Here is a 12,799-nt window from a genome sequence, read left to right as displayed (position 1 = left end):
ATTTCCTCAAGCTTTTTTTGTATATGATTTTTATTTTTCCATGCTTCCCCCCCCCCCCCTTTTTTGTACCTTTTTTTTTTTTTTCATGCTTTTCTTTTTTTTTGTACATAGTGGTATTTTTTCTGTATTATCTGTATTTTCATGTTGATTTTTGAACTGTTTGGTTGCTACTATATATGTCTATGAAATTAATTCAAGGACCCCAACGGAAACAAGTCCTCAAGGACTTTTTTGTCCGGACCTTTTAGACAAAAGCATTATAAATGTAACTGTGTTGTTTTACATTCTTTTGCCTAATAAAAATGTCAATCAATCAATCAATCAATCAATCAATCAATCAATCAATAAGTTGGATGGCATATTAGACCTACTCATTATTATCCTACAATTTAGCGTCTGCAAATAAACGAGACAAAAAAGCTACGCAATTACTTCATACTAAACTTTTGGTGATGCCTCATCCATTCATATAGACTTATTATTATCCTACAATTAAGCGTCTGCAAATAAACAAGCGGTGCACTTACATTTACTTTAGCAGTGGAAGATGGGGGACTTAAAGGGATATTTCACTTTCAAAAAAACTTTGGGTCATTTTATCGTCTACTCAGGCTTTTATAAGCCCCCCAGACAGTTTTTAAGTTGCTTGATTCACTATTTAGATATTTGATATTCATTTTATCAGACACGCCCCCTTCCAATACAAACCCATTATAACTTCAAACTAAATTTTTAACATGTTAGATTCATCAAAAACACCCGTCATTGGTTTTGATGACTCACCCTGCCCTCCTAATACGCGAGGGGGCCGTGTTTTTTCGATTACTTTTTTCATTTATTTTATTTAAGTTTTTTATTGTATTCAATTCTTTTCATTTTCCCCAAAAAATATTACAAATAAATGAAAAAAGTTATCGAAAGAACACGGCCCCCTCACGTATTAGGAGGGCAGGGTTAGTCACCAGAACCAAGGATGGGTGTTTTTGATGAATCTAACATGTTAAAAATGAAGTTTGAAGTTACAATGGGTTTGTATAGGAAGGGGGCGTGTCTGATCAAATGTATATCAAATATCTAAATACTGAATCAAGCAACTTAAAAACGGTCTGGGGGAATGACAAAAGCCTGAGTAGACGATAAAATGACCCAAAGATTTTTTTAAAGTGAAATACCCCTTTAATATCGCTCATGTCGTTACCTTTTGCAATACTGATATTGTGCATTTTCATATTGAGATAACACTATGATAACGATATATCGTGCAGCACTAATTGGAACTAGAGATGCCACCCAAAATGTATCGTATATTTTTGTCAGTCTCCATATTCGTAATCGATGGTGCTAGGCCAGGGGAGAGTCAAATTGTATCAAACATTTTTAGGATTTATCTGGGGGAATTCATTAATTAATTATCATTTTTTCCCCCAAAATATTAACGAGTTGGTGTGATGATGGAAAACACAACTACATTATGCTATTGATCAGGCGTTGGCTGTGTACTGATCCCAGTACAGCCTGACAACACAACACCTGGTAATAATATGAACCAACCCACACTGATCCCAGTACACAACACCTGGTTATAGAACATGGGTCTTCAAGGTGGTTAGATTTACAATAGGAGGGCCACCCAAATGTTTGTGTGATAGGATTTATTTTATTTCACATTAACCACTTGAAGCCTAGCATCCTTATTCTGAGGGGAACATTTGCCGAAAATAGCAGATCTACAAGCTCCCTATTTTCGGAAGAGAGTGTACAGGGGAAAAAAGAGTGAACCAAGTAGTTGACGGTTTAAGTGGTACATTTCTGAAAATCAACATAATAATAGAAAATATAATGTGTAAACAAACAAACAAACAATCATCATAAATGTACACATCACTGATGATAGTGCTGTCAAATAAGTCTATGAAGCTATCTATGAAATCTATGAAAAAGTTTAATCTGCAATACGTTATACAATATGTAGCGGTGGTCCCTGCTTCATCTCTCTGACAGCTAACGGGGCCTTGGCCTAAAAACGTTGAAGACCCCTGATATAGAACCAATACCACACTGATCCTATAACATCCTAACAAGACAACACTTGGTTATATTGACAACCAATGTCCAACGTCTAAAAACCAGGTTAGAACAGTAATGCACTACCCCCCCCACACACACACGCACGCACGCACGCACGCACGCACGCAAGCACAGTACGAGCTTTTTGTCCGGGAATTCTCGGTGTCGGTGGCAGTGGCCGGCTAGTCTCATCCTCCTGACTGCTATCTTTTCTGATACACTTGGTAGTGCCCCGTAGAGACGCTTTTATTCTGGCTTGTGTGTACATTCCACCCGACGCTGTTGTTGAAGAGGCACAGAGCGTGTTAGCCGAGCATATAATGGATGCCAAACGTGTATTTCCGGACAGTGCTGTGATCGTGTTGGGGGATTTTAACAAAGCAAATCTGAGCCGGGCTCTCCCCAAATATCGGCAGCAGGTTAAATGCCCCACTCGAGGGGAAAGGACGCTAGACCACTGCTACTGTACCATCAGGAACGCCTACCACACTGTTTCCCGAGCTGCGCTGGGAAAATCTGACCATGACATTGTCCACCTGATCCCATCCTACAGACAGAGACTAAAAGTGTCAAAGCCTGTAGTGAAGTCGTACAGAACGTGGAATAGTGAGGCTATAGAGAGAACCAGCGCCTGGTTAGAGCGGGCTGGCTGTGACGAGGGTTATGTGGAGTGGGCGGGGGCGGGGGCTGAGGCTGGTAATGACCTGGATGTGTACACTGACACTGTATCGTCATTCGTCAGCTACTGTGTTCCGACTCGGACCAGGGTCAGTTACAATAATGACAAACCCTTGTTCACAGCCCAGCTCAGAAGGCTGAGGTTGGAGAAGGAGGATGCCTGGCGGAGGGGAGACAAGAACAGGTTTAGAGACGCCAGGTACAAGTTTGAGGCAGCTGTTAAGAAGGCAAAACATCGCTACTCTGAGAAACTGCAACAACAATTATCAGATGGTAACGCTGCCTCTGTCTGGAAGGGTCTAAAACAAATAACCAACTATAAACCAAAACCCCCTCAGACCACGGAAAACACTCTCCTTGATAATGAGCTGAACAAGTTTTACTGCAGATTCGAATAACAGTCTGCCCCCTCTGCTCCTGCCCCCCCTCTCCCCAACCTCCTCTGCCCGCCCTTACCTCTCTGTCTCAGAGAGAGATGTGAACCGCCTGTTCAAGAGTCAGAACCCCCGGAAGGCGGCCGGACCGGACGCTGTCTCACCCTCCATCTTGAAGTTCTGTGCTGACCAGCTGTCCCCTGTGTTCAGTAACATCTTCAACTCCTCCCTGGAGCGCTGTCAGGTACCAGCCTGCTTCAAGACCTCCACCATCATCCCTGTCCCCAAAAAGGTGAGGATCACAGGCCTAAATGACTACAGACCCGTTGCCCTGACCTCTGTGGTTATGAAGGTCTTTGAACGCCTCGTCCTTGCCCACCTGAAGTCCATCACAGACCCTCTCCTAGACCCCCTGCAGTTTGCGTATAGAGCCAACAGATCCGTGGAAGACGCGGTCAACATGGCTCTACACTACGTCCTGAAACATCTGGACACTGATGGGACCTATGCCAGAATCCTGTTCGTGGACTTCAGTTCGGCGTTCAACACCATCTTGCCACCCATACTGGAATGTGGGCTCTCTGCGCTGCAGGTGCCTGACTACACCTGCAGGTGGATCACGGACTTCCTGTCCAACAGGACTCAGTGGGTGAAGCTCGGGAAGTCCATCTCCGAGCTGAGGACCATTAGCACCGGTTCCCCGCAGGGCTGTGTCCTGTCTCCCCTTCTGTTTTCCCTTTACACCAACTGCTGCACCTCCAGTCACCAGTCGGTCAAGTTCCTTAAGTTCACGGACGATACCACCCTGGTAGGACTCATCTCCAGGGGGGATGAATCTGCTTACAGGAGTGAGATCGACTTGGTGGTCTCCTGGTGCAGCCGGAATAACTTGGAGCTAAATGCTCTTAAGACGGTGGAGCTGATCGTGGACTTCAGGAGGAACCCGCCCCCTCCGTCTCCGAGTCATGCCGCTTCCTTGGGGTGACAGTCTCTCGGGACCTGAAGTGGGGGCCCAACATCGACGCCCTCACTAAAAAAGCCCAGAAAAGACTGTTTTTCCTGAGGCAGCTCAGGAAACTCCACTTCCCAAGGTCAATGCTGGTGAACTTCTATACTGCCGTCATCGAGTCCATCGTCACCTTCGCCATCATCATCTGGTTCCCCGCTGCAGCGGCCAAGGACAAGGCCAAGCTGCAGCGGGTGATACGCTCGGCGGAGAGGGTGATTGGCTGCCCTTTGCCCCCCCTGGAGGCCCTGTTTAAAAGTAGGGCTTTGGGGAGGGCCAGGAAGATCATGGCTGACCCCGCACACCCAGGCCATGGTCTCTTTGCCCCGCTCCCCTCAGGCAGGAGGTTGCGGTCACTAAAGACTGTGAAGGCACGACACTCACACAGCTTTTTCCCCACGGCCATCCGGCTACTGTATGCTGCTGGTCCCCCCCCCCCCCCCCCCCTGACCTGTCCTAACTGAACACTTGATCTTTTTGGCACTTCTCATATTTATTTTTATTTATTACTTGCACTATGATGTGGTTTGCACTTGTCCTGTCTTGCACCAGTCCTGTTGTAAACTGCGCCCCACTGCATCAAACCAAATTCCTAACATGTCTACATGTCATGGCAATAAAGTCTTCTGATTCTGATTCTGATTCTGATTGTTGGTAATGTGCTCGTCCTGGTTGATGTTCAGTACTAGCCTGATTATCTGCCCTTAATCAGGCTAGTAGAAATTGGCTCCAGTGTCGGGGATTACAAGGGGGAGGGGATTAGAAATTCCCTAAACCAATCCTAAGGGATCCCCACGCCCACCTCCGCCTCTGATTGGACAATGCATTTTGTACCGGAGAAGTCCTAGGTTCACATTTACAAGTCCAGACCAAGAGGCAGTCCACTCAGAGAGTGGGCGGGGTCTATGGTATGGAACCAGGCTAGTTCAGTACCACACGTAACATTCTGGTCTAGCACCCGTCCAGGGACTTCTGTAAGGCTTGCTTTAGTGTCCAGCATTCACAGCCGTAGAGGAGAACGGACACCTCGGTCGCAGAGAAGAAACTGATCTTGATGCGTCTGGAGAGGTTGGATTTCCACACACTGGTCATGCCATTAAGAGCTCTCCAGGCAAGTGCTTTCCTCACCTTAAGGTCCTTTTCTGTGGAGCAGACCCATGCACCGAGGTATTTAAAGTCACTGACTCCTTTAGCACAGTGCCTTCTGTTGTTGTTAGGGGCGGATGTTCTTGGGGGATGTTATAGGTCATGACCTCGGTTTTCTTTGCATTTAGCATGAGGCCAACCCTAGCACACTCTAACTCCACTCTGGTCAAGAGCTCCTGTGCCTGCTTTACATGGTCAGATAGCAGGCAGATGTCGTCAGCGTAGTCGAGGTCTGTCAGGGTTTCTGCAGGGTGCCTCGTAAAACTTCTGGGCGCGATAGTGAAGCCGAGCTCATGCTCCCTTCCTTTCATAGCTTGTCTCAGAGCACAGTCCAGTAATGTTATAAAAAGGAAGGGGGCTAGGGTGTCACCCTGCAGCACTCCGGTTTGGATGTTGAACTCCTCGTTTTTACCGTCGGGCGTTGTCACTTGGGCTCTCGTTCCCATGTACATGGTCCCAATGGCTCGATAGCACTCCGTACCCTGTTCAGTATCATGCGGTTGAACATTTTTGCGATGATACAGGTCAGGCTGATACCACGGTAATTGTCAGGTTTTGAGAGATTAAATTCCCCTGTTGTGAAAGGGCCGTCATCAATGTTGAGATCCCTCAGGACTGCAGGTATTCTCGGCACCTTCCACTGTCTGGTGTGTGCCAAGAAGGTTCCTGAAGTGAGTTAACCAGGTGGTCACTCTCTCTTCTGGGCTGTTTCCTGCCACCTGTCCCTCTTTCGGTCTTTTCCTTCCACACATCTCATTGATCACCTTCCATGATTCGCTGTACTGGTGTTCTCCCTGAGCAGCTTCCACTCTGCAGACCTTTTGCATCAGCTCCTCACCTCTGATTTTGTCGTACTCAGCAAAGAGAAGTCGCTCACGTTGTGTTGTCTTGACCAGCTGCGTGGTGTGCGTCCTCCACTTTTTGACTTGCTGCTATGACATCCGGGTGTTTCGATCTCGCAGGGCTTCTGCATCACCGGTACACAACTCGCTCTTGCTGCCTCGTTTGCTTCCATGAACTTCATGTACACTGCGCCCGTTTCCTCCTTCACATCTTGTATGTGAACGTGGTCCCTGACCTCCCTGACCTGCTGTGTATCTGGCTTGTAGTTCAGGGTTTGTGGAGAATGTCATCCAGTCATGGCGTACCCTGGGCTCGGTTTTGGGATCTTAAGGCTCAGCCTCACTCTCATGGATACCACCCGGTGGTCAGAACCCACAGAGTTGAAGGTGTAGTAGGGTTCCGCATTCAAGATGGAATTCCTCCATTTTCGCCTCACTAGTATGTAGTCTAGTTGACGCCTCATACCAGTAGGCCGGTCCTGGAAGGTCCATCTTTTGCCAGTTATTTTCCTGAACATGGTGTTTGCAGCCATTAGTTCTTGTTCCAGGAGTAGGGCGGCAAGGTATGCTCCATTCCGGTTTGTGTCGTCATGGAATGTGTAAGGTGCGTCCTTTTGACCGAGTCTTGCGTTGAAGTCACCCAGAATCGCAAGAAAGTTGTGAGCAGGGACGCTACGGACTGCTGTTGCCAGGTCCCTGTAGAACTTCTCCGCTTCCTCCTTGGACACCACGTTGGTGGGTGAATACACTGCCATGATGGTTGTTACTGGGCTGCTATCAAACTCAGCGATGACGATCCGCTCTGAGAACCTCCTTGCTGCCTGGGCTTCGTTCCACCATGCCGAGGAGGTGACGAAGGTGTAACTCTCAACCCTGCAGTATTTGATGTTAATCTCAGCATGCACTCTTCTATGCTCCTGGACTCCTAGGATCTCCACTCCTCTGCTCTCTACACAGTGTATGAGTTCCTCTAGGCTGCCCTAGCGTGTCTCATATCTGGCATAGAGGGGCAGGTTCAAAATCTCTGGAGAAAAAAATCGTGAGATCCCATTGGTTCACCGATCTGTCCGTCAGCCCCCGCCCCACCCCATGCCCCTCCTCCTCCCCAATGTGTAGCAGTGAGAGCCCTGACGACACAACATTTGGAGCGACGCCCACTGCACTCTGGTTGGTTGGGGAAATGAAACACTCAACAGGCTGGTCCAGGCTCTTATTTTTTAGCAAAACTAAAAAATAAAAGCCTGGAGATCGAGGCTAGAGTTCCTCCAACCTCCCATCTTCTCTGACTGTGCATGCGTTGAAGGTCCCCAATGTAAATGGTTTCCTGCAACGCAAGATTGCGTTAGACCGTGTGCTGTTTTCGGACTGAACCCTCCCTTGCGGGTTTGGGGTCCAGTCGTCATGTTGTCCTCCATGAGGAGGACCAGCACTCCAGAAGTATAGGATTTGAAATAACTAGAATAGACTCTCCATGTTGGGCTTTACAATGATATATAAGGACTGTGGTTGCCTACCATAGCTATGAGCCCCATCTGCCCATGTTATTTGCCCATAGCTGGGACAGTGGTTGGCAGGCGCCAGGGCATGTCCACACGCCGGTGGGCCTGCACGCCTTGCCTCTGGGGCCCACTGTTGCTCCGAGATCCCCTACAGTTTAGCCTGGGACCTCACGGTACCCAGTTACCATGTGTGGCCACGGGGAGGCACTGTAGGAGTGTTGACGGTGGAGCGGCTTTGTACCGGCAGAAGGAGACTTACTCACTCGGCTCCTCTTTTCACCCTCCATGAGGAGGGCTAGCCGGCGGCGGTAGCTGAAAGCAGAGTTGCAAGCAGAAGCAGCATGCAGCATGCACGAACTACAAGCACGACTAATACAGATCTACCGCACTACGCATCACACAACCCTGCATGCGAGCACACACACGAATCAGCCCTATTCTTTAGTCCAATAAGCCTAATTATGTTCCGTTATATTGTCGCTTGGCGAACGTAAAACGATAACGTTGGATGGCTCACGTTGCAAACACCATGACTCGGCGACAGATAAACTGCGTTGTAGTTTTGTAACTTTTGTAGCTGCTGGGAGCGCAGCATAACTGTCCATTCAAGTGTGTGTGTGTGTGTGTGTGTGTGTGTGTGTGTGTGTGTGTGTGTGTGTGTGTGTGTGTGTGTGTGTGTGTGTGTGTGTGTGTGTGTGTGTGTGTGTGTGTGTGTGTGTGTGTGTGTGTGTGTGTGTGTGTGTGTGTGTGTGTGTGTGTGTCGCTGCACGTGCAAGCAGCTGTTCGTTTGTTTTGTCGGAATGGAATATAAGAACGCTCGTCCCAAAACACAATGCGATTTGCGGCGAGGAACGGTTACGTGCGCTTCTCATCAAACTCAACTGCGGAAATAATATTATGGGGATATAATCCTATAGGCTACACAATATATTGGAAATTACAAAAATAAATATAATAGCAGATGCCTATACTGTAATATGGGCGGCAATTTTGTTTTATTGAAAACATTCCTGAGCCTTGCGCGTGCATTGCAACAATGGGGGCGAGTGTGTTTTGGGGCGAGTCTTCCCGTTACCTTATGGACTACTGTCATTTATTTTCCGAGGCGAACTTGTCAACCCAGCCCAATACTTATGGAATACTTTCATTGCCGTAAGCAAGGAAATACTTTGTTTTGTTGTTACTTTTGGATCAATTTATTTATTTATTTATTAAGCAGCCGTTTAATAAGTGGGATAATATATGAGGAGGTGGTCATTATTGAAATTTAAAGCCCGTCAGGGTGATTATGCACCTCCGCGTCAGTGCTTAATCACCCTGAAGGGCTCTACATTTCAATAATGACCACCTCCTCATACATTATCCCTTGCATAAATGACACTTTTTTTACCCGGACAAGTGACAAGTGAGTAAATGTTCTTGTCCAAAGGACGACTCTAAGAAGGTAATGTCAAGTCCTGACAAAATGTCTATGATAAATTATGACTTCTTGTTTGGAAATGGAGAAGATGAAGTTCCTCCATCTACCAAAGTTATAAAAATAGGAAACACTGCATGGAAAAATTCAAACATGTCATGGCTCTCTTTTTAACTTGTTTTCTAGACGTCCTGCACCTCCCTGTGTGTAAGGAGAAGCTTTTCACTGAACAACAGGAGAGGAGTCCCAGTCTGGTCCAGGAGGAACCACAACCTCCACAGATTAAAGGGGAACATGAGGAGCTACTTCAAAGACCAGAGGAGGCTGATGGATCAACTTTGACATTACTAGCAGTGAAAAGTGAAGTCGATCATGATGGTAATGATGATTTAGATGAAAACAGAGAGACAGAGCCTGTAGCCAGTACCTCAACTCAACACATGAAAACACAAGCTGATGTAGAGGACTGTGCAACATCACAACCAACTAGTGACGACCAGCTCCTCTCTTCACACTGTTCTGAATCTGACACTGAAGACAGCGATGACTGGGAGGAGACCAGGGAAGGTCGGTCGGCTTTAAACACACTGAAATCACACAAGACACAAAATGTGGAAGGACAAAGATTGTCTTTGAGCAACAAGCTGTCCCAGGACCTGAAATCATCGAAACAAACTCGCACAGGGTTAAGTTGTACAGAGTGTGGCAAAACATTTAATCATAAGCTACATCTGACGAGACACATAATGATTCATACAGGGGAAAGGCCCTTTACGTGCACATTTTGTGGCAAAGGCTTTATTCAAAAGGTTAATCTAAAAAAACACATTTTGACGCATACAGGGGAAAAGCCCTTTGCTTGTACAGCATGTGATAAAGGCTTTTCTTCCATGAGTAATCTGAAGAAACACATGCGGACGCATACCGGGGAAAAGCCCTTTGCTTGTACGGTTTGTGGTAAAGGCTGTGCTCTCAAGAGTCATCTGAAAACTCACATGAGGTCTCACACCGGGGAAAATCCCTTTACTTGTACCGTTTGTGGCAAAAGCTATGGTCAAAGTTCTGACCTACAAAGACACATGAGGAGTTACACGGGAGAACTGCCCTTTACTTGCTTAGTTTGTGGTAAAGGCTATAGTCAAAGCAGTGGACATAGAATACACATGATGACTCACACAGGGGAAAAACCCTATACTTGTACAATTTGTGGTAAAGGTTGGAAGCAAAGTAGTGACCTTAAGGTACACATGACGACTCATTCAGGAGAAAAGCCCTTTGCTTGTACACTTTGTGGTAAAGGCTGGAGTCAAAGTGGTGGACTCAAAATACACATGAGGACTCACACAGGGGAAAAGCCCTTTACTTGTACAGTTTGTGGTAAAGGCTGGAATCAAAAAAGGTACCTGAAAGTACACATTAGGACGCATACAGGGGAAAAGCCCTTTACTTGTACAGTTTGTGATAAAGGCTTTACCTCCATGGGATACCTAAAAACACACATGAAGACGCATGCAGGGGAGTGGCCCTTTACTTGCACAGTGTGTGATAAAGTCTCTGCTACCATGGGTCTTCTGACTAGACACATGAGGACTCATACAAGGGGGAAAACCCTTTAGTAGCAGTTGGCGGCAAACACTTGGGTCAAAATCCACACCCAAAGATAATGAGTATTCATACAGGGGAGAAGCTGCTGCCAAAAACGTTTCAACATGTCATTTAAAATACATCACTTGCCTGCCAAAGACGTTTTAAATATATATATATTTTTTAATATATATTTTTATATATATACAGGGCAGGAATTTTACGGCGGCCACGACGGTCGTTGCCCCTCTCTTTGGCCGTGTGCCCCTCGGAAAATGACATGCCCTCACGGCCACAGTGGCCGTGGTGCCCCAGCTGCGCCCAGTGCGCCAGCAGCAGATTTTACCGTTTTTCCTCTGCGCGATTTTCCTTTTTACACCAGTCAGTGCCTTTGGTTGAGGTTGGTACGTAGGTTTTATGTGTAGCCTATATTCCAGTTTAAAATGCTGCGGATCAAGCAATGCTTTTGAGAGAGAGAGAGAGAGAGAGAGAGAGAATTCCGTAGTAGGGACTGAACGATGTGCCCCGATGTTTTTTTAACAGCAAAATATATATTAATGCAATAGACAAAATACAGCGAAATCCCCAAATTAGGAGAGTCTTAACTCATTCACTGTCACTGACGTAAAAAACGTATTTTTTTCTAATTACCAAATCCGCCACTGACGTAAAAAACGTAATTTTGCAAATGAAATGTATTTTAAAAGATCTCACCGTCCTTCATCTCTCGCAGTGACACATTGCATTGTAGCACACCCAGATACGGAAATGACGTCAATCGAAGATTTTCGTTTCTGCCCGCTTCCTGTTTAAAGTCCCCCTCTAAAACGGCATTATCTCGGCTTTGTGTTTCTCCGCCGTGGAACGCTGTTTAGAAACGCTGTTTAGAAACTGCTACTACTGCAAAATGGAATGTCGCCGATTGAAAATGTCTTCTCCGGGCCGCTCACACAACTACCCTGTGTGTCTACAAACAGTTGAACAGGCGATCATAAGGGATTTAGCGAGGTCTGTGGCGAGGTGAAAAAGTAAGTGAGCCGTGACGTTCACATGGCGATACATGGTGTTTTTACACTGGGCTGAAGGAGAGAGACCCCGTCCCGATCGGAATGTTTGTTGTCTGAGCGGCGTGCACGGATCGCCTGTGTGTTCCGAAACGATTGGACTTGCGATCATAATGAAAACAAAATTTGATTTTGTGAACAGGGCAGATCCCCGCCAGGCCAGGGTGACCTACCCAGGCCCATGAAATTCATAGGCAGTCATAGTAGACAATTAGAATGAAATCTGCTAAAACTGACTCATATACTGATACAGAACCATATATTGGCTATTATATGTATTGTCACTGTCGGGTGGAAACCTTGTATGTTCCTTTTTTGAATTATAATTTAAAAACAATTTAAAAGGATGAAAATAGCCAATCTACAAGCTATAATTATTATTAATAATTAAGAAATACTATATTTTAAAGGTAGGGTAAGTGATATTTTTTGGTTAAAGCAAAAAGTATTTTGTTAAAAGGTTAAAGCACTATAGTCTGATAGTAATCATTGCTATAGAGTGTTTGTTCAGTCTCTCCAGCTCTTTAATAAACAGAACATACATTTTCCGGTAGGTGTCAAAATCTCAGCCAATCAGGAGAAAGTACCAATTTTTAAGCTTCATTTTTATAGTGTTCCAGTTCCAATTTTGTATGCTCATTTCTTAGTGTCATCACTTCCAATTTCACTTGTTTAATCTATATCCTGATTGAGTTCTCTATCCTAATTGGATAAAATTGGAAATGAAACTGAAACTGAAACGAAAATGCATTTTCTGTTTTATAAAGAGCTGGAGAGAAAAGGAGACTCCTTTTACTGAACAAACACTCTATAGCAATGAGTACTATCAGAATATAGAGCTATTTAACACCTATTTTAACCAAAGAAAATCACTTACCCTACCTTTAAGTAGTGAAAAATCTACTTATTTCATTATTAGTGCAAGTTAAATCACATTTAATTTGAATGAAAATAACTTAAAACATAAAATCTCTAATGTGATTAATGTGATCCGTACTTCAGTCAGTGAAGTCCAGGGCTGAATGTGACATTATATTGAGACAAATATTGGTCATTTGCCATCACATTGTTTTGTGAAATAAATGGGTTATATTTCACAGATAGTTATACTATTCTTACACT

The 12,799-nt window shown here is 45.4% G+C and overlaps 1 protein-coding gene across 1 annotated transcript in view; it reads left to right on the top strand.

Moving 5' to 3' along the window:
• Positions 1 to 10,762, top strand: part of LOC308105273 (uncharacterized protein) — a 30,751-nt gene extending 19,989 nt beyond the window's left edge. Inside the window, exon 3 of the mRNA XM_080455917.1 lies at positions 9,216 to 10,762. Within this exon, the coding sequence (XP_080312043.1) occupies positions 9,216 to 10,645 (1,430 nt within the window). The 3' untranslated portion in view covers positions 10,646 to 10,762. The remainder of the gene's footprint in view (positions 1 to 9,215) is intronic.
• Positions 10,763 to 12,799: the final 2,037 nt, after the last annotated feature.

The sequence above is a fragment of the Gymnoscopelus braueri genome (assembly GCF_963280865.1).
Source record: "Gymnoscopelus braueri genome assembly, chromosome: 17".
NCBI classification, from domain to species: Eukaryota; Metazoa; Chordata; class Actinopteri; order Myctophiformes; family Myctophidae; genus Gymnoscopelus; species Gymnoscopelus braueri.
This window is presented reverse-complemented; position numbering and strand designations above follow the sequence as displayed.